At 38.8% G+C, this 23658-nt stretch overlaps 1 protein-coding gene and 2 long non-coding RNA genes across 5 annotated transcripts in view; 1 reads left to right on the top strand and 2 right to left on the bottom strand.

Moving 5' to 3' along the window:
* The window catches only part of LOC142045894 (uncharacterized), a 503229-nt gene that overhangs the window by 13951 nt on the left and 465620 nt on the right, over positions 1-23658 (bottom strand). Inside the window, exon 2 of the long non-coding RNA XR_012654800.1 lies at positions 839-1261. This is a non-coding gene — a long non-coding RNA (uncharacterized LOC142045894). The remainder of the gene's footprint in view (positions 1-838; positions 1262-23658) is intronic.
* ZBTB43 (zinc finger and BTB domain containing 43) lies at positions 7473-17922 on the bottom strand. Of its 2 annotated transcripts, XM_032769251.2 has the most exons (3): positions 17791-17922; positions 12363-13595; positions 9027-12000 (listed from the first exon to the last, which is right to left on the bottom strand). In XM_032769251.2, the coding sequence occupies exons 2-3, from the start codon at positions 13570-13572 to the stop codon at positions 11981-11983; spliced, it is 1230 nt and encodes a 409-aa protein (XP_032625142.1). In that variant the 5' UTR covers positions 13573-13595; positions 17791-17922; the 3' UTR covers positions 9027-11980. The 2 variants fall into 2 exon arrangements, with proteins under 2 accessions (XP_032625140.1, XP_032625142.1); XM_032769249.2 differs by having other exon boundaries at positions 7473-13595; positions 17791-17920.
* Positions 18025-23658, top strand: part of LOC142045906 (uncharacterized) — a 45227-nt gene continuing 39593 nt past the window's right edge. For both annotated transcript variants that reach the window (XR_012654818.1, XR_012654819.1), the window contains exon 1: positions 18025-18081. This is a non-coding gene — a long non-coding RNA (uncharacterized LOC142045906). The remainder of the gene's footprint in view (positions 18082-23658) is intronic.

The raw sequence follows: 23658 nt of genomic DNA, 5'->3' as shown, positions 1-23658 counted from the left end.
GCTGGCTGAGCTTTTAAGTGTAGACACCTGCTAAGTTGCAGCGCTGTAACCCCCTCACCAGCGCTGCAACTTGCAAGTGTAGACAAGGGCTAAGCAGGTAACCCAGCTCCTAAAAAGACCCTGAACTGATACATCTAAAAATTACAGAATTGTAAGTAACAGCAAGGAAAGGTGTTAGATTATCTTTTGTTTTAGCTTATGAATTTTCCCTATGATAAGAGGGGGGTTTATTCCTGTTTTTGTAACTTTGAAATTGAGCCTAGAGGGGAATCCTCTGTGTTGTAAATCTTTTTATTTACCCTGTAAAGTTATCTTTCATCCTGATTTTGCAGGTGTGATTCTTTTACTTTTTTTTTTCCAAATAAAATTCTTCTTTTAAGAACCTGATTGATTTTCAGTGTCCTAAAAACCAGGGATTTGGTCTGTGCTCACTTTGTTAACCTATTGGTTGGTATATTAAACTCAAGCCCCTCCCTCCCCACCCAGGAAAGTGGGTGAAGGGGCTGGGGGGGGCTGGATATTTTGGGATGAATAGGGCTCCAAGTGGCCCTTCCCTGAATGTCTGTATAATCACTTGGTAGTGGCCTCAATACTGTTCAAAGACAAGGAAATAAATTTGTGCCTGGGGGAAGCTTTTAACCTAAGCTGGTGGAATATAAACTTAGTGGGGGGACTTTCAGGTGTGTCCTTACATCTGTACCCCAGAGTTCAGAGTGGGGAGGGAACCCTGACATCCTATGTTTCAGTTGTTTGGGGAAGAGAAAGATAATTGACACAAAATTGAGAATAAATTGAGTTTATTAATTGAGAATAGTAATCTCTGTCTTCACATAAATACATGTAATACTAGAATTTAAGAATGTCTGTCTGCTTTGTAGTCTGCCTAAGAAGGATCCAACTCCTCATTATTGCAGTTCATTTTTATGATTGTAAGTATGTATGGTCCAACCATAAATCTTGAGATTTTGGAGGCAGTTGAAAACTTCTTTCTGTAGCCTGAGTCTCAGACTGAAAGCATATGGTGAGTTAAGTATGTTCCCATCTCTCTTTTCCAGTCCTATGGCTTTCTGGATAGTGAAATTAGAAACAAGGGTCTGTCTTTTTGAGTTTTTTTTTTTAAATTGGAGATATACCTATCTCCTAGAACTGGAAGGGACCTTGAAAGGTCATTGAGTTCAGCCCCCTGCCTTCACTAGCAGGACCAAGTACTGATTTTTGCCCCAGATCCCTAAGTGGCCCCCTCAAGGATTGAACTCACAACCTTATGTTTAGCAGGCTAACAGTCAAACCACTGAGCTATCTTCCCTCACTACTGGTGTTTTTGTCTTTTCTCCTATGGGGGTTATCTTGGTTTTCAGTTTTACAGCTTGTATAGCTTATGGCCCATTTTACAGCTAGGAATGGTATATAAAAATAGACTGAAGGTATATTTATTTTACTTAATTTTGTATCTCTTCAGTGTGGTCCAAGGCCCATAAAAGGCTGAACCACCACTGGCTGTAATGTATAGACATAATGGTATGTGCTAAGGATGGTGTCGAATATTAATATTCTGTTTTTCCACAGATATTAAGGTCAGAATGACCTTAATGAGCATCTAGGCTGACCTGCATAATGCTGGTCATAGAATTTCATCCAGTGATCCCTGAATCTAACTCAATGACTTGGTTGAGGTTGCAGTAGGACATACCTATTACAAAGATATCCAACCCTGACAAAAGATGTCTAGTTTGTTAGCATTTTTCAGTTTGTCTTATAACGTTAATATTACTTAAGGGGTTTGTGTGTGTGAGAGTGTTTATTGAAGTAAACACTTATAACTGAAATTCACTGTGTATCGAGTCCAGTGTTATTAAATGATCTATTCAGGTTCCAGCATCAGAGTCTTATAATCATAAACCTTTGCTGACTTTGATTTCTCTGGGGACAACCTGTTAGAAAGATCAGATCTCATTACAGCTAACTGTGTACTTAGCAATAAGCAATTCTGAAGGTATTTACATTGTGGTCTCTGTATAATCTTTCTGAAAGTTGCAATAAAATATTATGTTTCCCTTCAGAACCGGTGCAATAATGTTGTGTTCCATGCAGTATCAGAAATTCCACGGTTTTAAAAGCTATGAACTATAGAGATAATTTTCTGATCTAAACCATGTAGTAGGTACCAAAATAATTCTCAATGCATTGATAGCTGAACTTCTTGTCATGGAGTCCATAGCTACTTCATGCTGCTTAGATTTAGCAGGCACAAAAACAGGAAAATTCATATTTAAAAACATAGCAGCTAAATCAATTCAATCTGAGGTCAGGAAAGGCCAGCTACAGAAACATCTGGACATACAGGATTCTCATGGTGATTTTCATGATGTGGTTGAGAACTTCTTACTATTTGATCAGTATCTACATCCAGATTTGCTCAACAAACATCCATATAGGAAAGGGGCTTTCCAGTTCCTCAGCTTTAGGATGGTTTTTATTTAGATAAATGAACTTCAGAGCTTAGTAGTAATTCAAATAGATCCTAGATGATTGGAAATGAGGGAATAAGGGGCAGCTAGGTTAAAGCTATTCAGTTTTTAAAGCTCCTTGTTGTGGAAATATCAAAACAGCATCCCCTTTTTAGGCCCTGGGGAATCTGTCTCTTTTCACACAGGACTAAATCTTGATCTTAATACCATCAGTGGAAGTTTTGCCATGGATTCACATTAACTTCAATAGTTTATGTGGGGAAGCCCACCAAAGCAAAGCAGCAATGGAGATTTCTATTGGCAGTACTGGACCCTATCAATTTATATGGAGCAGCATGAAATAGTTTCTAAAGAAACTTCTTACGCTTTGTATCAATTTTTAGAGCCCTGATATCTGTGGATCATTTTTGCGGATTGCATGCAGATACCAATTTTGAGTCCATGCAGGGCTCTATCAATTTTTGTATAAACTGCAGTAGATTAACAGTCTTTTGCTTTCTTACTGTTAATTGTACATACACTATTAAACTTCCTTTACTTAAAACAAAGATGACACATACTTAGTAAGTAGAGTAAAATTACCTAATAATGAGTCTGAAAATTCAAAGGGGGAAGGGGAGAGACTTCTCTCAAAAACAATTTTTTTAACCATATTCCCCTTTACACATGGAACGCCCTGCCTGAACTAATTCATAAAGCCACTGTCCATTCCTCATTCAAATTCTTCCATTAAGTGCATGGATGTGATGGTGGCAGTGGCTTGTAATGTACAGTTAAGACTAAATCAGTGGCTCTCAACCAGTGGTACGGGTGCCCCTGGGGGTACGTAGAGGTCTTCCAGAAGACACATCAACTCATCTAGAGATTTGCTTAATTTTACAAGAGGCTACATAAAATCACTAGCGAAGCCAGTTCAAACTAAAATTTCATGTAGACAATGACTTGTTTATACTACTCTATGTACTATGCACTGAAATGGAAGTACATATACACTGGACACTAGGAAGTTTAAACTTGAAATTAGACAAAGGTTTCTAATCATTAGAGGAGTGAAGTTCTGGAACAGCCTTCCAAGGGGAGTAAGTGGAAAGCAAGATCAATCTGGCTTCAAGACTAGTTGATAATTTTATGGAGAAAGATGGTATGTGGATAGCCTAACATAACTTTTTGCAATTAAGGATCTTTGATTATTACAGGTTAAATATGCCTAATATGGTCTATGCCGATAGGATTAATGGGTGGGATCTTGTTCCTAACAGAAGAATCATTCCTGGTTGTCGGCTGGTAGTCATTAGCACATGTACTCAGGGTTTATATCTTATTGCCAATATTGGTTGGGAAGGAATTTTCCTCCAGGGCAGATTGGCAGAGGCCCTGGAGGTTTTTCGCCTTCCTCTGCAGTATGGGGCACGGGTCACTTGCTGGAGGATTCTCTGCACCTTGAGGTCTTTAAACCACGATTTGAGGACTTCAATAACTCAGACATAGATTAGGGTTTTGTTACAGGAGTGGGTGGGTGAGATTCTGTGGCCTGCATTGTGCAGGTGGTCAGACTAGATGATCATAATGGTCCCTTCTGACCTTAGTCTATGAGTCTACAATATTTATATTCCAATTGATTTATTTTATAATTATATGGTAAAAATGAGGAAGTAAGCAATTTTTCCATAATAGTGTGCTGTGACACTTTTGTATTTTTATGTCTACTTTGTAAGTAAGTAGTTTTTAAAGGAGGTGAAACTTGGGGGTATACAAGACAGATCAGACTTGAGACACTGAACTAGAAAATCTAGTGGTCCATTCTGGCCTTAAACTTGATGATTCAAAGACCAGCAATTAGCAAATTAACAATGGCCAGATTAAGGAGATGATAGTTGATTCTTATTTTATGTATTTATAAAAACAAAATAGCAAATGTTATAAGGCGTATATTTTTCTCTCTTGAACCCTGCCCTTCAAATGTTGCAGGTCTTCTGAGAAGGTAAACCCTTTGGAGGTAGGGACCAGCCTTGACTTCCTATTATTTGTATAAACACACAGTTCATTAGGGGCCAACCTGCACTATTGCAATATAAATATGTAATACTAATCAGAAATAATTTAGAGGCACAAATTGTGTTTGGGTCTGTAACTTCCACTGATATTAAAAAGTCACAAAACTAAAACCCTAAACAGTTATTAGTATATGTAAGAATGTCTAGATTATATTTAGCAGGTGCAAAAATAAAGTTGAATGAACTGCTGTATGTCACACTGTATTAAAGAAAAGTTGCTAAGCATAAAAAAGAAACTGTGTGTGAATATTGGTTGTTGGGTTTTTTTTTTTTTGTTTTGTTTTCCTAGGGATTAGCTGAATGGACCTAGTTCAGTTTAAAGCAGGTCAGTCTTTGCTTGGAAATCAAAAATTCTTCCTGATCTGGAGCAACAAATGTCAGTTTTGATAGCTGAACGAAGGCCAAATGGATTGAAGCTGGGTAAATGATATGTTTTCAATAGAAATACCTACATTTGGATGCAGGAGGAGGAGAGATGAAATTCCATTCCTTACAACTGCAGTGTGAAATTACTGTCTTTCAGTCACAAAAATAATTTGAATTATAGAAAGCTGCACTTGTATACTCAAACATGATCTGTATTTGCACTCCTCCAGTTTGTGGGGTGCATTAACAATGAAAAAAGACAAGAGAACACTACTTACTTCAGTATTTGAGAACCTTGGGATAGTCACTCAGCCCCCCCATACATATTTAGAAACGCTTGCCACAATGAGGCATTGTTATACATGTTAAGTCTAAACTAAGCCAAGTTTGAGACCACACTGGCAGTTGGTCTGTGCATTTTTAGGTTCTCCATTTAGGGCTACTCAGTAGATCACAGGAATGAAATGCAAGGCACTTCCAAGGGATAGCCCTTCATCGTACTACCAGCTCTAATCAAGCCAAGGGCCATTAAAATATTCCTCTTCCCTGCTGCCTTTTATTCTTCCCTGTTCCTTTCACTCATCTCATTCTTTCTTTCTACATATCCTTCTTTCTCTCCAAAACAACTCTTAACCATTCCTCCCATTGTGATGGTAATCAATGCCCCACTTATCACCAGTAGGACTGGTACAGGAACTTGCCCTTTACTTACTACTGTACCCCCTTTCCTTACATAAACAAGGATTGCCTTCTGTCCAATAGGCTTTTATAACCAATGCTGGTGCACAAAATGTGAAAAAATCCTGTAACAGGAGACTGCTAAAAAGCACTTAAACTCAATTCAATAAAATTATATTCTGCTCCCGTCACTTAAATTGTTAACATTTTCAGAGACGTTTACCATAGTATATGCTGCTTTCTAGGCAATGTAGGTTCCTGAATGCAAGGGCAAAGCCCTACACCAGAAACAGGTATGGTTGTTGTTTGTGTTGGTCACATGTGCAGGATGTATTGCAACCCATCATTGCTAACTACTGACTAAGTAAAACACCTTTTTATAGGTAAATAATTCCATCTTACAGCAGATTTTGGTGGCACTGAATTACATACTGGAGGCTGCAAGCCCAGTGAATTCACATAGCACATTTCCTTTTATAGCTGGTAGTATCAATGACAGCAGTGTCCCTTTTCATATGTTTGCAGACTGAGCATCTGTTCTATTCCTAAAGTTGATTTTGAATAGAATTAGTGGTAGTTATGCTTGTATGAAGAGAAGAATTGACACTACTTAAACTAGGTGGATACAGTACGATACAGTTAAGGTAGATTGTGAAATACAAACAGGAATATTAAGAGAATTGAAAACCTCCATAATACTAATTTTTTTTTTGTTTTAAAGATCATCTGTAAATGAAGGTGTTTGGTTATGTGATTTTAGAAATATCTACCTACAAGATGGTACAACCATACACATCTAGAGAGACTAGTTTTAATAGACATCTTGGAACAAGTTAAAAGTAAATTCAACATTGGTCTCAATTAGCTTATGAGGAAGTCTATTTAATAGAAACCTCTTTTATATAAAATTAAACATATATTTAGGAACACTAGGGTGAAGTCAACCTGCAACCGTCTCTCCCCTTCAAACTGCAATTTCTTTCCTAAGGCCTAGTGATTAAGTAATTGTGGCACACTAGAAATCAAGTTTCTTACAGCAGAACAGATGCTAGGATCTGAACAACTAGTTATGGCATGCTGTTTGTCTATTTGAAAAACGGTGAAGGTGCACTGTGAGGAACCATTAGATCTACTCCGACCTCCTGTATATAACACAGACCACAGAATTAAGTGTTCCAAAGGGTTTAAGATCTGCCAATGGTATATGTGCTGATCTCCATTAAGATGTGGCCCATTTATCTTAATGCTCATGTACAATAGCAGCTGGGGCCTTATAAATGCCACTACCTATATCAACCAATAAAATGTAAAGGGTTCTGTTTGCCTCTTGACGTGCAGGCATAGTTAATGGTGGCAACAAGATTGAATCCTACAGCAATTCTATTCACTGACTTGCCAGTCTTCAAGACAAAAGCTGTTAAAATATGAACACTTTTCTTGCTACAGGTGTTAGTCACTTGTACTGTTTCTCTGATTTGTGACATTGACAGTCAAGTAGTTTAAGACTAGATCCCTAGCTCTCCCACTGCTAAGCCCAGATGTGGTATACAGTGGCCTTTCTAATGCAAGTTGGGTGGGGGGAGGGGAGGTGGAAAGAATTAACATGGCTTATATTGGTTAAGCAGGCATAGGGCCCTCAGTTATATAGTTTACATGTTCATCAACCTGAAGTGTATTCAGAAGAAAAACTTATTAGACAAAATTAGCAGGTAAACTTGGTGTCAATAGAGATGCATTACTAGCTGTACTTTTATTTACCATAATATGTAATGACACTTTTTATTGTACTGGCTGCTTTCTGATGTACTGAAATTATGATTGAGCTGTTATCTTTCACAGCAATAGCAAAACACTATTAGAGCTAAACAGGTACTCATTTTGTTTACTTAGAATTAAAAAAACAACATTTACAAAGTTGACAGATAACATTTATTAAAACATGTTATACCAAAAATGGCATGGATCTCTTCTATAAGAAGAAAATATTAAACAGCAACATTAAACTAAGTAAAACCATGCTGTGCAATTAGGACAGCAATATTATATAGACAAAATTATTCAACCTTTGCAATACAGGCATAACATCTCACAAAGTATCAATAAGATATGCAACTTTATTATAAATGACATTGTGTTTATAATAAAAACTTTTGTAGCTCACTTGCATAAACAGTTACATTTCTGGAAGAAAGATCCCTTGGAGAACAAAAAAGCAGCAGCAATTGACTTATGACACAGGCTTCAAGCAAAGTTATCAAAGTCTGATAATTTCATCACATTAAAAATATATTGGTTTTCCAGCATCTCCCCTTGGGGCACAGACAACTTAGAGCTTTTAGTCTAAAAACTCTAACTACCCAGTTAAATATAATTAAAGGAGGAAAGCAGCAACCTTCCTTTGCTGCTTTGAGAAAACTTCCAACTCTTCTAAATAAAGATGATACTAAATACAAAACTGCAGGCTCTCAGGATTCAAAGATGGATTAGCTCTCTGGCACCAGCCCAATAATGTTCACTTTAGGTGGTCTGAAGGATGTCCATTCTTTCATGTCCAGAAGTACAGTGATGTCAAGTATGGACCTGACAATAAAAGATACTGAAATATGGCAATCTCAGAGCTCCCTCCTGGCCTCTGATGTGTGGTATTTTATCAGTCGTGACAGGGAAGCTACATCAGAGGGAAAAATTGAGAACAAAGATCTTCCAGTAGTACCATTTAGGGTCTCTCTGCTTGTCCATGAAGCAATCAAGAATGGTTGCTACGTGAAACTGAGGCTTTTTTTTTTTTTTTTTAAATACTAGTGTGCAAAATGGGAATGCTAATATACAAACCCCCAAAAAAGGAGAAAAATGACTCCTGACAGATTAACAGCTCCACTGAGAAAAGAAGTCAGATACTCGTCACTGTGACTCCAGGAGACTGTACATGAGGATTTCAATTGCTTAGATGCCATAGGTAACAATGGTCTTAGAAACCTAGAGATGAAATTGGAGGAAATTTAACTTTAGTCTCCTTAAGAGTTTTTACCATCAGCAGGCCATGCAGTGGACTCTCAGTAACAGAAGATTCTGAAATTGTTACCCCTTATCTCTCTCCAATGATCCAGATTTTATAAAACATCCCCTCTGCTAATGTCTACTAGCAAAAAGAGGGGATATTTAAGGGAAGGATAAAAAAATTGACAAAATTATGTTTTGAAATGGTCTCATCTAAAATTATAAAGCATAAATGCATAACATTCACCTTAAAATATATGTTAAGTGGATCCCTTGTTTCCCAGACCAGAGTGTACCTTTTACCCCTTGTACAAAGCCATCCCGACAGTGGTGCTTATAAGCTCTGGAAGAAGCTGCATCCATTCTTGTTTTAGTTAAGTGTAGATCATGTAGAAGTGAGGATTCTGGAGAGACACTCACCAATTCCTGCCCTAGCCCCTCAAATTAAGACAACATCTACCTGTAACCAAAGCATTTAATGTGGTTTAATACCAAAAACCCAAGTGTCAAGGATTACAAATGTTAATAGTCTCACATGTTGGAATTTCAACACAAAACGTCACAACCTATTGGGTAGAACAGGATTAGGTATTAGTTACTATTCATGAAAAGTCATTAAAAGCATACACAAACACATCTTACTACACCTGTATAAAACCCTTAAAGTGTCTCTTAGTACATTATTTTAAAGCTCTATTTCAAAGTTATCTAAACATTACTCCTATTTGAAGTTAACTTTTAAAAAAGTCCCATATAAAAGTCATCTCAAGCTGGTAAATGAAAGGGCTTCACAGGCAGCTCTATAGCATGGTCTGAGTCTGATGGAAGTATACTTTATTTGACCATGGGTTCTCAACCTGGTGTTGCAACCACCCTCTCTTTTTTATGGCCAGATGGGTCCCCAAATCATCTCTGCTGTGCTGGGGGGGGGGGGGGGGCGGGGGAGAGGGGGGTGTCATAGTATGGAAAAAGAATGAGTCACTGTACTAGAACAATCTTGAAGAGAACAGGAGCATTATCTCCCCCAAATGGAACCATGAAACTCACAAAAAGTACTCCCTGTATGTGGTAAGGAGGTGGGGAAATGGAAGAAAAGGGCCAGTAAGTACAGGAACCTTCTCCCTACAGCCCTGTAAACACACGAGGAAATAACCTGCTATCATTATAAATTTCAGTATTAAATAGAGTGTGTAAATGTGGAAAGAAACCATAGGACTATACAATTTCTAAATGTAAAAAATATGTATAAAGATTTTTAAATACAAAGTGCTTCTATACGTTGATCAGGTTACAGTGTTAGTGAACAGATCCCTGTTTAGTTACCTTGAGTACATGGGTTAGACAGCAATTATCACCCCCACTCTGCTTTGATGTAGAGTTCAAGTAAGTGCGAAGAACAGGAACTCCTTAGTGCTGACCATTTGTATGTCCATTGCCAGCAATGGACTCATGTTCTGTACTCAAAATTCTGTATGAAAAATATCTGAAGAATTGATAGAGTAAAATTTGAGAGCCTTTAAAAAACCCATTTTTACTTAAGTTTAAGTAATATGCCAAACAGTTGCAGTAATAATAGCCCACCAAGTAATGAAGCTCACCTTTGTGTTAGACATTCATGTTCAGGATACAGTTTGGTTGGATATTAAATTTTTTTTAATTGGGCTGCTAAGCAGATAAAGAAAAACAGCTAAAGGGGGAATTATCTGTTTATGCGTGTGGCTTTAACATAATGGGTCATTTTGTATTTTAGTTCCATAATTCTACAGATTGCAAAATCTGGATGCAACTTGGGGCCAGTCATGCTTGGTAGCCATTCGGTGCTGGCTAATTATTTTGTTACCAATGCTGGAAGAGGGCTACATGTATGTAGACTCACCTCTTCTGATTGTGACCACAGTGTATATTAACGAGGCTCTTTCATTCTTACACCAGGTAATAAACTACACCGTATTTTAACTGCTTCTGAGTAGGAATGCAAAGGCTTTCAACCATTTTGAGCTGCCTTCTTCAACCCACATTTTAAATCTTACCTCCATCTTCATAACTGATGCATTCCCTCTAGCCTGGATGGTTGTCAAAATCTCCCAAAACTACAACACTGCTCCATCTGCTAGAGCATGAGTCCAGTGTATAATAATACATCCTCCTCATGGCGCAGGACTGCCACCTTCCCACAACTAAGAATCCGGAAGTTGCTCACAAACCTGAAACTTGTTCATGTCCCATTGTATAATTAAAAGGGATCCAATTAGGGTAATTTAAATTGTTTGTCAGCTAGGGCCTTCATTTGGAGAGAAAACAGCTCTGACCCGCTTGTGCCTTTGAATGTGATCAGAGTCACAGTAGTTGACAATCAAGAACATGTATTATGGACCCCACTGTTCAAACAGTAGAGGATTAAATATTTAAATGCCAGTTTATCAATGACTAATAAGAATTTCCTGAAGCAAGTCTCTAGCTCTTCAGATTTAAAAGGACAGAAATTTTCAAAAAACTTTAGTACCAAGAAAACAAGCCTGTATTGTACAGTGAGTTTGGTACTTGCTACTGCAGTAAGCCATGAAAATCTGAAACTTAAGCTATAGGTTAAAGGCTTTGAGTGTTGGAATAATACCAACTATGCACTTGAAAAAACCCAACATTTTGATAAAATGCCCTCTTGCTACACACACTTCTACAAGTTCTCTTACGATGTGGTAGCCAGAATTGAAAGACAGCCCAACCAACTTTAACATTATACACTGCAGGAGTACAAACAAATGAAGTTTTAATGCAACTGTCTCTTAAATGTATGCAGCACACATCATGATGTATCTAAGTGCTTTACAAAAATGAATAGAAGTAGGCCCAGTAACTAGACAGAACCAGACACCCTGCCAGAGGAAAAAAATGGGTAAACAAACAAGGAAGGCCTGACTCAAAAAATAGCTATATTTTTTTAGCGAAAAGCTATCTGAAGGCTGCTTAATGACTCATGTTAAGTAAGTTGGTGACATCTGTTCAGTTCCTTGCTGACAGCAAGTTCTACATAACTAAAATCCTTTATTCATTCATTTAAAACACCTGAATCCTGCAATTTCTACACATAGCTAACATATGCAATCTTGTGCTACTGTTACTCTTATTGCCACCTTCTCATGCATAAAGTTAAGCACAGGAGTAAGTGTTTGGAGGATTGAGGCTTTAAGATTGTGGGTTTTGGGTCTGGAACTTACAGTATGTTTATTTAACTCTTAGCACAATGGAGCCTCCATCAGAGCCCTTGAGCACTACTGTGAAACAAATAATAAATAACAGCAATAATATATTAACAAAAAACATCACCACAATTGGCCTCATTAGTTACAGTCTCAGCAGAGGGTCCTATGAATAAGCCATGGAGATTTGAACTTCCCTCTCTCCTCTAAAGGGGTCCCATCAGAGCAGGGTTGAAGCACCTGCAGTGGAGACAGTAGATGGACAAAAATTTGGTCTGCTCACAGCTGTATCAGCAACATCCTTAGAACTTGAAAAAACCAAAACCTTAAAATTTCACAATAGCAAGTACCAGACAATATTTGCATAATTAGTTTATTTTGCTTACTCTGCTAAACAATTATAAGTCTTATGTTTTAGTTCATCTCAGTAGTATTCTGCTCAGCTTTAGAGGCTTGGTATGACTTAGTACAAGAAGTTACATGTCGATGAAAACTGTCCCTCCACATAAATCTTTTCCCACAGATATTACACTCATAAGGTTTTATGCCTGTGTGGATTTTCATATGGCCGACAAGGTGATGTTTCATTTTGAATTTCTTACCACAGACACCACAACCATAAGGCCGAAGACCCAGGTGCATGCTCATGTGCCGATCCCTCTGACTCTTGTGTGTAAAGCTTTTACCACATTGACAAGGATATAGTTTGTCAGTAGGCGAGAATCCAGAGAGGGTGGTTTCTTCTTTAATTCCTGTAGCCATTTCAATGCTCTCACCATACCCTGCTGCTATCATAACATCTTGTCTGTGAACATTTAGATTTCCATCTGCCCTTTCACCAGAAAATTCTTCCATAGAAGAGCCATAGAAGTCAACTTGCTCATCATAATTATTTTCATCAGCCTGTTCATCAAATTCTGCCTCCATCTTTTTGTCATTTACGTGAAAGTCTTCAACTCCTGAAGACTGTATAGAATGCTCTGTCTGAATGACATTCATGGATTCAGACACCTGGTGCTCATCATAAGTATGTGCATCTACACCTTCACAGTCCTGTTCAAATCTTTCTGGTTTCACATGGATCCAACGCTTGTGTGACATGATGCTGGGTTTGCTATAGATAGGCCTCGTATACTGACACTCTGCACTGTCGCTGGCTCCCTCTTCACCATCTTGACTTGTCATTCCTGTGCTGAGTCTGTCATGTTCTGCTGAAGAATTACTGGGAAGGTACTCATGTTCTGTTAGCTGAGATGACAACTCATCTTTAGAGCTTTCTTCTTCATTTTCACCGTCCCTCAGCTCCTGCACTTTGTGGAAGTCTGGCTGTCCTCCAGAGCCCAGCTCAAAGGTTTCAGCAAGCCCATTATAACTACTGCTGCTTGGGGACTGATGATCACTGCCATGATTCATCTTCTGACAGAGAACTGTTGGGTTCCCTTCTAACACTTCAGTGCATTTGTCTACTACGTGCCACATCTGAAGGAAACTTGCTGCTGTCAGATAACTGACAATTTCTGGAGCAGGCATCACCAACCGTCCCGTATAAGTAGACAGAAGGATATTCTCAAACACTCTTGGATTCATCACATCCGGAAGGACTATTCGCCTGCTATTTTTCAAGAGTACTTGGTCACAGAAGTAAGGTGAGCTGGCTGCAAGGACAGCTTTATGGGCTCTGAACAGATGGCCCTGAACTACAATGGAAACATCACATAATTGTCCCTGCTGGCGCTGCTGGTTCAACTTCTGCAAAATGGTGCTAGAAAAATCAGGAAATTCCACTCGAAAAGAGTTTGTCCCAGACTCCATTTCATTACAAATCTAGTGTTGTGCTGCAAGAGAGAGGAAAATATAACCAGTTTCAACATAACTAAGCAGCATTTATGATGAGACTAAGTTTGCTCATTCCACTCTCTTATCTTCAAGTCTTTCCTTTTTTAGGAAGGGACACTTAAGTGGGCTGACATATTTAAGATAAGTGGGTTTACTTACCCAAAGAAACAAAACTTTTAGGAACCTCCACAGTTGCCAGGCTGTTTCTGCCTTTTCTATTCCCCTTAGTCTTTCGATTTTAAAAATGTTCTACAAGATCACAAGCTGCTACACCATCTGTGCACAAAAACGAAGGCTGGACATATAAGCTGTATTGCGTATTCTGTACAGCTAGTTATTCTATGGGAATGGGGTTAGGTGGGTCAAGTGTAAAAAAAAAAGTGGTTATTTTGATGAGATTACAGCAGTAGTGTTGCTTGCATTCCTTATTAACTAATTCCACAATGTCCCAGAGTTTCTCAAGCGGGAGAAATCAATTCTGTTTTCCAACTGCCAGCCAAATCATCACCTCAAACTTTTCTATAAGAGCAAACTGGCCCATTTTAAGAAAATAATTCACTTCAAGCTATTATTTAAATAATAAGTAATATTATTTCATAGCTCAATATGATGAGTCACATATTGCAAGAAAGTGACTGCCAGAGTCCTAAATAGACCAAAGTTAGTGACCTTTATTATGACCAATATTTTTCTGCCACTCATTTTTTTAAAAGGAGGAGGAGAAGTAGATGTTGCTAATGGGGAGCTGAAATACTGTTACAGTGACACAAAATTTGAGCTTTTTCAAACGTTAGTTTATTGCAAAACCCCTTGATTTAGCACCTTTTAAATTAAATGTTTTTCTTTCTTAAACTAGAACCTAACAAGACTAAACTCTTCAAATAAACTGAAGGTTATTAAGGGTCTCAAACAGTTCCGCTGCTTAGTTACAAAAGGAAGAGACGTACCCAGGCTCAAAGTCTGTTACATGATAGTAAAGAAACAGAGATGATTTATATTTTAAAGTTTTATTTAAAGTACCAAATTATAAGCAAAGACATAAGCCAACAGGGGTGTAAAGTTACTGGGTTACAAATCCTGAACAGGAATTATGGAAACACCAAAAAAATGTTATAATTGCATCTGAAATGCTAATGTGGTTAAGAACTATAGAAAGGCCAGCTTTAACTTCTCATTTAGCTGTGTGGATACATTCGTAGATTATGTAACTGAAAACTTTACAAAGAGCACAGGCTTGAATCAGATGTAGTGGGGTCAGATGCTATTTGAGCTTCCAAAAATTTTGTGCATCAGCTACTTGAAAGAAAAAAAAACTTATTTTTATGATCAACAGAATGGAAGAAACTGTTAGACTGACAGTCAATCACAGGAATACACTTTTCAATGCACAGTATTTAGATTTTCTTCAAAGTATCTATCTTGTTGAAATCTTTAGCTCTTAGAACAAAGAGCTGACTTTCATAAAAAGTTCCTTCTAACGTTTAACAGAGACTGGACAAAAATCTGGGAAAGAAGCCCAATTCACTCACAGAATCACAGATGCATGGGATTGAAAGGGACCTTGAGAGATCATCAAATGCAGTCCCCTGTGCTGAGGTAGGACCAAATAAACCTAGTCCATCCCTGACAGATGGATGTCCAACCTGCTCTTAAAAACTTTCAAAAAAATTGGGCTTCCACAATCTCCCTTGGAAACCTATTCCAGAGATTGAATTCCCTTAAATTTAGAAAGTTTTCCCTAAAATCTAACCTAAAACTCCCTTGCAGAAGATTAAGCTCATTCTTCTTATTACAAACAAGCACATGTATGCAAAATTGGACAAGTATCATTATTTCATTTAGGAGATGCTAAAGAAACAGTATCACTATTTGCATGCAAAGCACACACTACACAAAGAATAATGATGCAAGTCACCCATAACAATTCAAACAATAACTCATGATTATATAAATCTCTTGCTGGTCATTTTGAAGGCAGAGATGCACCTTGCATTTGAAACAGAAGTTGTCAAAACTCCTCCATCCAAAATTTAATAAGGGGAAAGGAAATATCTACATTAAGACTAAAAATTAAAGCAGCATAATTGTTTTGCCTTTTTTATTTAGAGGTCTAACAAAAAAAGTGACTCGTTGGAGATGAATAATCACAATATACTTATTTGCATTTGTGTGTAACTAATCAGCATTCCTCCTAACCTCACTACCATTTACAGGAGGCAAACAGACATGTACTGAATTGTCATGGGATCATTTTCAGCCACTCATGATGGGTGATCATTATCTGATATCAATTTGTCCAAAAGCTGATAGAGAGTGCCAGCCAGTCAAAATGCTGAATGGCTGATTTCCTTTTAAACCAGCAGATTATTAATAAAAGTATCAGATATTAAAATCTGTTATTGGAAGGAAAGTTATTTCTGAGGTCCTACCAACCAATTAATTGCCTTGTATCTGCTTCTAAGAGGGCTCTTTTGGGATGTAGGAACCAGGTAACAGGTATAACGGAGTCTGCCTATTTAATCTTAGTATTTACCAGCAGTCCTCATTTTCCTTCTTTCACTCCCCTTCACTCTTTCCTTATGCCTATGCTACGGCTGCAGGCATCCCAGATAAAGAAAGAAACCTAGTCCCACTGCAAGAATTCTAGCCAATACAGCCTATCATGGCAGTGATACAGAAACAGTACTGTCACGGATAATTTATTTTCTGCTTTGCAGAAACACATGACAAGGCTACCGAAGTGCAGCTCTTCAGTAACAACATAACAGGCAAGAGTCATTCTACTGCACGATCTTACTATGAAAAATGCCATTATTTAGGAAGAAGCAGATAGCCATTGCCTCTTCTCCTATGTTTTTTAGGAACAACTTGTCTTACATAATTATCCTACTATAAGAATTCTTATTCTTTATAACAAATGCTATGCTAAATGCATTTTTGAAAAGCTTTACTATGACTAGCATAAACTACCATCTTTCAACAAGCATACATCCTAATCCCATAAAGATGGGCACAACAGATTACATGTGGGTTCAACACAGTAACATTTCTAGAAGGGATCTGTTTTCTTGATTTTGTATACAAAGTTTACTATTAAAAATAAGTGTTTACATAAAGGCAGTCAACTTAATCATGCTGTAAACAAAAACGTTTATATATAAGTTAGATATGAAAAGTTAAAGTATTTTTAAAATGTTTTCTTTTCACTATTTACTGTCCCTATTTCCTTACTGTATTTATTTCATCTTGGACAATGAAAGGCAATAAAACGTTCCTTTTGTTTAAAAAGAGTTCCATACTCTCAGTACTAGGATGTTTGGGTTCAAACATTGCAAGGTAAAATATTAGAATAATGTACTTTGGAAATAAATAATTGGTCTCAAATTTTATAAAAGCTTGTTTTTACAAAATTTGGTACTTTATTATTTGTTATGAAGAGCACTTCAAGACTCAAGCACATTAGCTGCACTACGCGTATTAAGAGTTTATGCTTAGAAAAGTTTACAATCTAAAAAACACAAAAAAGACAAAGGACTGTTAAACCCATTTTACAGATAGAAAGTTGAAGTACAGAGAGATTAAATGATGTGCCCCAGGTTACTAACAAAGTCTGTAGCAGAACCAGGAACTGAACACAGGTGGAAGGATTTACCCTTTTATATCCAAAGGTGGAAAGCGTCTACAGCTGGTGCTACTCGTGAAGTACTGCATAACTACATAACTTTGCAAAGAGTACTGCAGAGCTTTGCCCTCAGCAGCGCTACTCAGCCCACCTCAGGCGGTTAAAGGATGCCAAGTGAACATCTCACTGAGAGGCCTCTGCCCCTTAACAATACTGGGCTGAGGACTTTCACAGGGCTGCCCATCCCATGGCTGTTTTGTACCTGCCCTTTCCTGTTGCTGGGAATCAGCGGGGCTGAACAGGGTGCGACGGCGCCCACCGGAACATGACGGGCCAGCCCCCGGGCGAGAGGTCCCGGCTGTGCCGCTCGCCCAGCGGGAGGCGCCGCAGTAGGACAGCGAGCTCTCCGCCGGCCGGGGGTCCCGGGCCGGGGCTGGCCTCAGGCCGCGCCACGGGCAGCCAGACCCGGGCGGCGAAGCGATAAGACTCGACCCTCTCACGGCAACACCGTGCAGGGGCGAAGGGGGAGCCCAGGAGTCCCGCTCTGCGCCTGGATCCAGGCAGTACCTCACCTGGGGTGGCGGGGGCTCTCTCACATGGCCGGTCCCGCTGCTGGGCTCCGATCGCTGCTGCTACCGCCGCGACTTCCCGGCAGCGCGCGGAAGCGATTCCTCCCTATGCACGCTTCCGCTTCCGGGTCACGCTGCACCGGAACTGTTCCTCCTGTTTCTGGTTCCGGCTTAGTCTAGGGCCGCGGGGTCGGGCCGAGACACGGGTGGGGGCTGCCGGCTGGCGAGCAGGCATCCGTCCGTCCTAACGGTTGTTTCAGTTATAATAGTACCAGGTGGCCCCAGTTATTTTAGGTACTAGAAATATGGTCTGAGTCAGTCCCAGGCCTGAAGAGCTTCCAGTCTAAACTGACAGGACAGGCTTGGGGGAGGGAAAGGGGTGAAGTGACTGGCTTGAGGGCACATAGCAGGTTGCTGAGGCGGGAATGGAACTGAGGTTCGGTAAATTCCAGCCCACTGGACTACATTGCTTTTTTGTTTATCGAAGGAGCCTCTCTCTCTCTATTTTTGTCACTTACCTAGAGCTCGTTGTTTAATTTACTTACAAAAAGGAAATCGGATACAGAAAATATGCGCCACGTAAAGACTTAACAGATGCAGAGAAGCCTGTGTAGATTTAGGGACATAATTTGTGGAGAATTTCGTACTTTCTGTTCCCGCCCTAGTTATAAGATAAAAATAAGACATCTTGCTCATATAGAATGGTTTAGATTGGAAGCCCTTCAGGGAAGGGATGTTTTATTTGTTTTGAAATGTATGTAAATTTACACCCCGGGGATATTAATGTTTAGATGGCTCATGCCCTTAATACATCATCCCTTAATTTAGGGGCAGTTTGAGCTGATAGTTTTGCTGTCCTCTGTCTGCATGTTCTACTTCAGTCTTACTCCGATAAGGAGTAAAGTAAATAAACTTGTGTTCAAAATTAGGGATATTGCTGATAATAAGAGGCAACTGAGAAGAGCAGATGTGGTCTCTGAGCTATCCAATTTCTCATACTTGTTGTCCTGGGCTAGGAAAGTTTCGAGTTTAACTTCAGTCATGTTCTGATATAAAATCACTCAATACAAATTTTGAATGAGAAGGAAGACCATAGTAAAGAGTTACAGCTGATTTTGGAAGGAACTTGTGGCAGTGAATATCTGAGTCTGTGAAGAGTAGTACTGGTGTCACTGGGCCACCATGGAGGCACAGGGTTTCTCTGTGTGGTTCTTAGTGGAGAGTCAGGGCTTTCATGTTTCCTTTTGACAGATAGGTAGGCTCCAAAGATAAGGCAAATTCGTTAGAACTTATCCCTGACAAACTTTATGACCCAGTTCCACCCAAGTCTGTTGTACACTTGTAGAACACTGAGAAGGCTATGTTACAAGAATTGCCTTATAAAAGGAAATGCTCAGTTTTCTATAGATTGTCTGACTTCAGCATAGGAACTGAATACTGTTATTTATCATTTGTACAATGTAGGAAACAGAGACAACACTAAGGACTGGGCCTCATTGTGCCAGGTGCTGTACAAACATAGAGTAAAATTCAGTCCCTACCACAAAATCTTGTAAGCAGACATGCACGGATATGCACCCACTAAACAAAGTCAGTGGTGCTTTGTGTGTGGGTGCAGAACTGAGGCATGATTAAAGACAAAATTCAACAAGTAGGTTTAACAAACAATAGGAGGAAGAAAAGAAAGGACAAGTGCTATGGGATGATCGTGGACTTGAGTTCAATTGTGGAGGGGAACTTAAAGTTAAGCATGTGAATAAGTGTTTGCAGGGTTGGAGCCCATGTGATCCCAGTTCAGTTAAAAAGATGTAATTGCTTGTAATCTCTGCCTTTGCTGATTTTCACTCTTTTAAATTACTGTTTTTATTACCTCTGCAACAACATGGTTCCACTGAAGGAGGGGGCCAACACTGGCATTCATGTCAGGGAATCTGCTCCCCTAGAACTCCTCTCATCAAGCATGGAAGCTATTATCTTTCCTTCACAATGGGCATTCATTCCCCTTTCTGTGAACAGGTAACACAGACCAAACTGAAGCTTATGTCACCATAGAACTACTAAAAAAAACCCCAGTATTGTGACACTTTAATAATTATGTTTATATAATTTCCAAGTCAGTGCCAAAGAGTCTATAAATAAAATACACCTCTACTTTGATGTAATGCTGTCCTCAGAAGCCAAAAAATCTTACTGCGTTATAGGTGAAACTGTGTTATATCGAACTTGCTTTGATCCCCTGGAGTGCACAGCCCTCCCCCCCACAAGAGTTTTGCTTACTGTGTTATATCTGAATTCGTGTTATATCGGGTCGCGTTATATCGGGGTAGAGGTGTAATGTAAATTGATGCGAACGTGGCCAAAATTCTGATTTCCCTTTTATCTTGTTATAATTAGCTTTCACTATGCATAGCACTTTCCTGGCTTATTAAATATTCTTTGATTCAAGATATTAAAACTTAAAACAACAGAACATTCCTTGGTGCTGTGTTAATTGGTGATTGAAACAGATTTGGGCTTAGATGAAAACACTCCAGTTTTTCTGTTTTTTTAAGTAGTATTGTATCTGAATATAAATTGGAAACTAGCAGCGGCTGGGTAGATCCCAATTCTAGATGCAGATCTCCTTTATAGGTCAGACTGCCATCTGATCTGCTCCCACTGTCTGTTATTAGGTAAAACAAGATTTCTTTTTTGCTGCTGAAATAAAGTTTTTCCCCTACGTGACATCTTAGTGGTATTCTGCTGTGATGGGCTTTAGGCAATATTGTGAGAAACCTAGATTGGAGAGATTATTTTCCCTAGGAAAATAAACTCTGGGATTTTTTCCCTTTTTTTTTTTTTTTTTTTTGGTCTGTGACTATTTATATAAACACACATTTGAAATTATTTTGATATTAGAAGCATTCGTCTCTCTTGTCAATCTAGTAAAATCTAAACTATTCTAAAAGTTAAAGGTGAAGTGATCAGAACATCAGGATTCTTGTTATGCTTAGGGTGACCAGATAGCAAATGTGAAAAATTGGGAAAGGGAGTCGAGGATAATAGGTGCCTATACAAGACAAATATCGGAACTGTCCCTATGAAATCAGGACATCTGGTCACTTTAGTTATGCCTATTAGGAAACTTAGAGAACAGTCTGGAAGCCTAGAGGGAAATTGGGTGAGTAGCTAGTGATAGGGATGTATTACTGAGTGGAATGAATTGTTAGTGGAGTTTGAAGAGAGAGGAGCAAGTGAAGTTGTGTACTGTAAGGAGTGGCTTCATTTGGTTGAATCTAGAAACTTCTGTAATGTGTGCAGGACATCAGATCACCAACTGTTGACTGTAAGTTCAGCTCCCTCTTACAACATTTCTGTTGTAATTTATAATAGTAAGAGTGAAAAAGCACCAGGTTTGTGGGACATGAAGTAAATGTAGATTTTTGAGAGGCATGCTTGCTCATCTCTTTTATTCACCAGGCGCTAAATATTCTTAGAATCCCCTGGAGGGAAAGTGCATGAGATAAAATATAATAGGGATTTGTATCAAGCTTCTCTTCACTATCTCCAACTGCTCTTTGAGTGCAGTAGATAATTTTAAGAATATTTTTGGTTGCCACACAGATACAAATTTGCAATATATAGTATAGGTGTGGCTGTTTATTCTGCTTAATGTGAAAGTCAGCAGAAAGTAAATTAAATTAGCTGTGCAAAATTGAATTTGCAAACCAATCATTTTGGGGCAATAACTAAAGAGAACATTATATTTTCATCAGATTGTTAAGGGCTTAAATCATTTTATGGGGCAGAACCTAATATATACACTGTAAGTTCTTAACCGTGTGGTAAATAATGCCTCCCAAGTGTATTAAAAACAAGATGATTGTTTGAAAAATACATTTTTAAATTGGAAAAGAGGCTCAGTCCAACAAGGCATCAAAACAGACAAACCTTTCTCCTGACACATATCATTTAGACTCTTGTTCAATGTACTGAAATAGGAACACAGAAATTATTTCCATACTTGATCAGATCAGTAATCCGTCTCGTCCTGTCTCCTACGATACCTAAGTAATAGCTGCTTCAGAGGAAGTTGTAAGAAACCCTTCAGCAGGCACTTGTGGAATAACCTACCCACACGGAAAGTTTCTTTCTAACCTCCTATTAGTTAGTGATTGGCTTATGCTTTGAAGCATGAGGATTTATAGCCCTTCCAAAACTCTTGGCTATATTTTTAATTCTTACTATTATAATTATACTTACTTATACAGACGCTCCCTGGGTTATGCAAACCCGACTTATGGAAAACTGGACTTACGGGAAAAGTTCCATAAGTTCTGTAAGCTTTTTTTTTTTTGCGTAATTGTCGGAGATACATTCCTGATTTATGCAAAATTCGACTTACGCAAGGCGTTCTGGAACGCTTGCGTAAGTCGGGGAGCATCTGTAATTAAACTACTTGCATTAAGGAGTGACTAGATCCCATAATATCTCCTCTCCATGTCCTAAATAGATTATGCTTACATTCTTCAGCCGAGTTTCTTTAGATCAGGGGTCTCAAACTCAGTTTACTTTAAGGCCAGTGCCAGTCCTCAAATCCTCCCAGCAGGCCAATGATGTCACTGAAGATAGTGTTTAGAAAAAGAAAATGTTTATATTGTATTTTTTATTTAGAATTTCTTAGAAATAATAAAACTGTCATACAACTTTATACAGTTCTTCGCCTGCCAGAGAGTTTTTAATCTTTGCCAGACACCTGGCAATGCTTCCAGTTTGTTGATGTCTGGCCTCATTGACTGAGCAGTTGAAACCTTCAGGATTGTAGCAAGGTGTGCATCAGATAGGTGTGTTGGGTATTTTGACTTGTTTATATTCATTGTGGAAAAAAGTGACGCTGCCTCTGTGGCTGACTGTGCCTGGCAACCAATGATGCTGCCTCCATGACTGACTCTGCCCGGCGACTAGTGATGGAATCTTTGTCCCTCTCTCGCAGCCAATGGGAGCTGTGGTGGTCGGCGCCACAGTGAGGAGGTTCTCGGACCACAGATGGCTTGCGGGCCTGGACTTTGAGACTCCTACTCTAGATTAACTTGGCATCTTCCTCATTTCCTAACGGGCTGGAACCAAGAATCATTCGGCAGGATCTCCATTGGTAGAAATACAACACAAACTGAATGTACAGTAAACTCATCACTGTTAATAGAACAATACTACATATCTTTTGTAAAACAGTGTGGTGTTAAATCTAATAGGGTTCCTTTCACATATTGGCAAAGAGCAAATGCGCCTTTTGGCCAGCACTTAATCCACTGGTATATACGACATAGATAAAGATGCACCAATGTAAGATCTCTCTTTCAAAATGAGACTAACTTGCCAGATTTGTCTTACTTTCATTATACTGTCCCTTTTTTCTATTCCAGCATGAGGTTTAGAACAGGATTATTTTTTAGAATTCTTTTTATGTCAAGAAGATCAAGAATGGTGGAATTAAAAAAACAGATGTTTTGCAAGCTGCTCCTGAGGCACTGAGATATTGCTCTTCTGGCCATAAGAAAAAAGTCTGAGAGTTGACTCAAACTTCCGGTCTCTGCCACAGTGGATAAAAGCTGTTAAAGATGGCCTCTGAGGGATAGAGAAGCAGCCGCTCTGCTCATTAAGTATCCCCAGTTGGACAATCTACCAATCAGGTGTCCCTGATATCTCCCAAGCTTCAGGATTTGAGATTAGGTTACTTGCCCTTTCTTGAATGAAGGGGAATAAAGAAGAGAAAAGTGTATCTTAGATGGTAGAATGCTACAACAGAGGAAGAGTCAAGACAAAAATTAGAAGAATAATGATATCTTTTGTATTTCTCAGCTTGGCAAATATCTGGTGAGAACACTGTGTCAG

Source organism: Chelonoidis abingdonii, chromosome 24 (genome assembly GCF_003597395.2).
Source record: "Chelonoidis abingdonii isolate Lonesome George chromosome 24, CheloAbing_2.0, whole genome shotgun sequence".
Lineage (NCBI taxonomy): Eukaryota > Metazoa > Chordata > Testudines > Testudinidae > Chelonoidis > Chelonoidis abingdonii.
The sequence above is the reverse complement of the archived record's forward strand: the minus strand, read 5'-3'. Positions and strand labels throughout refer to the sequence as shown.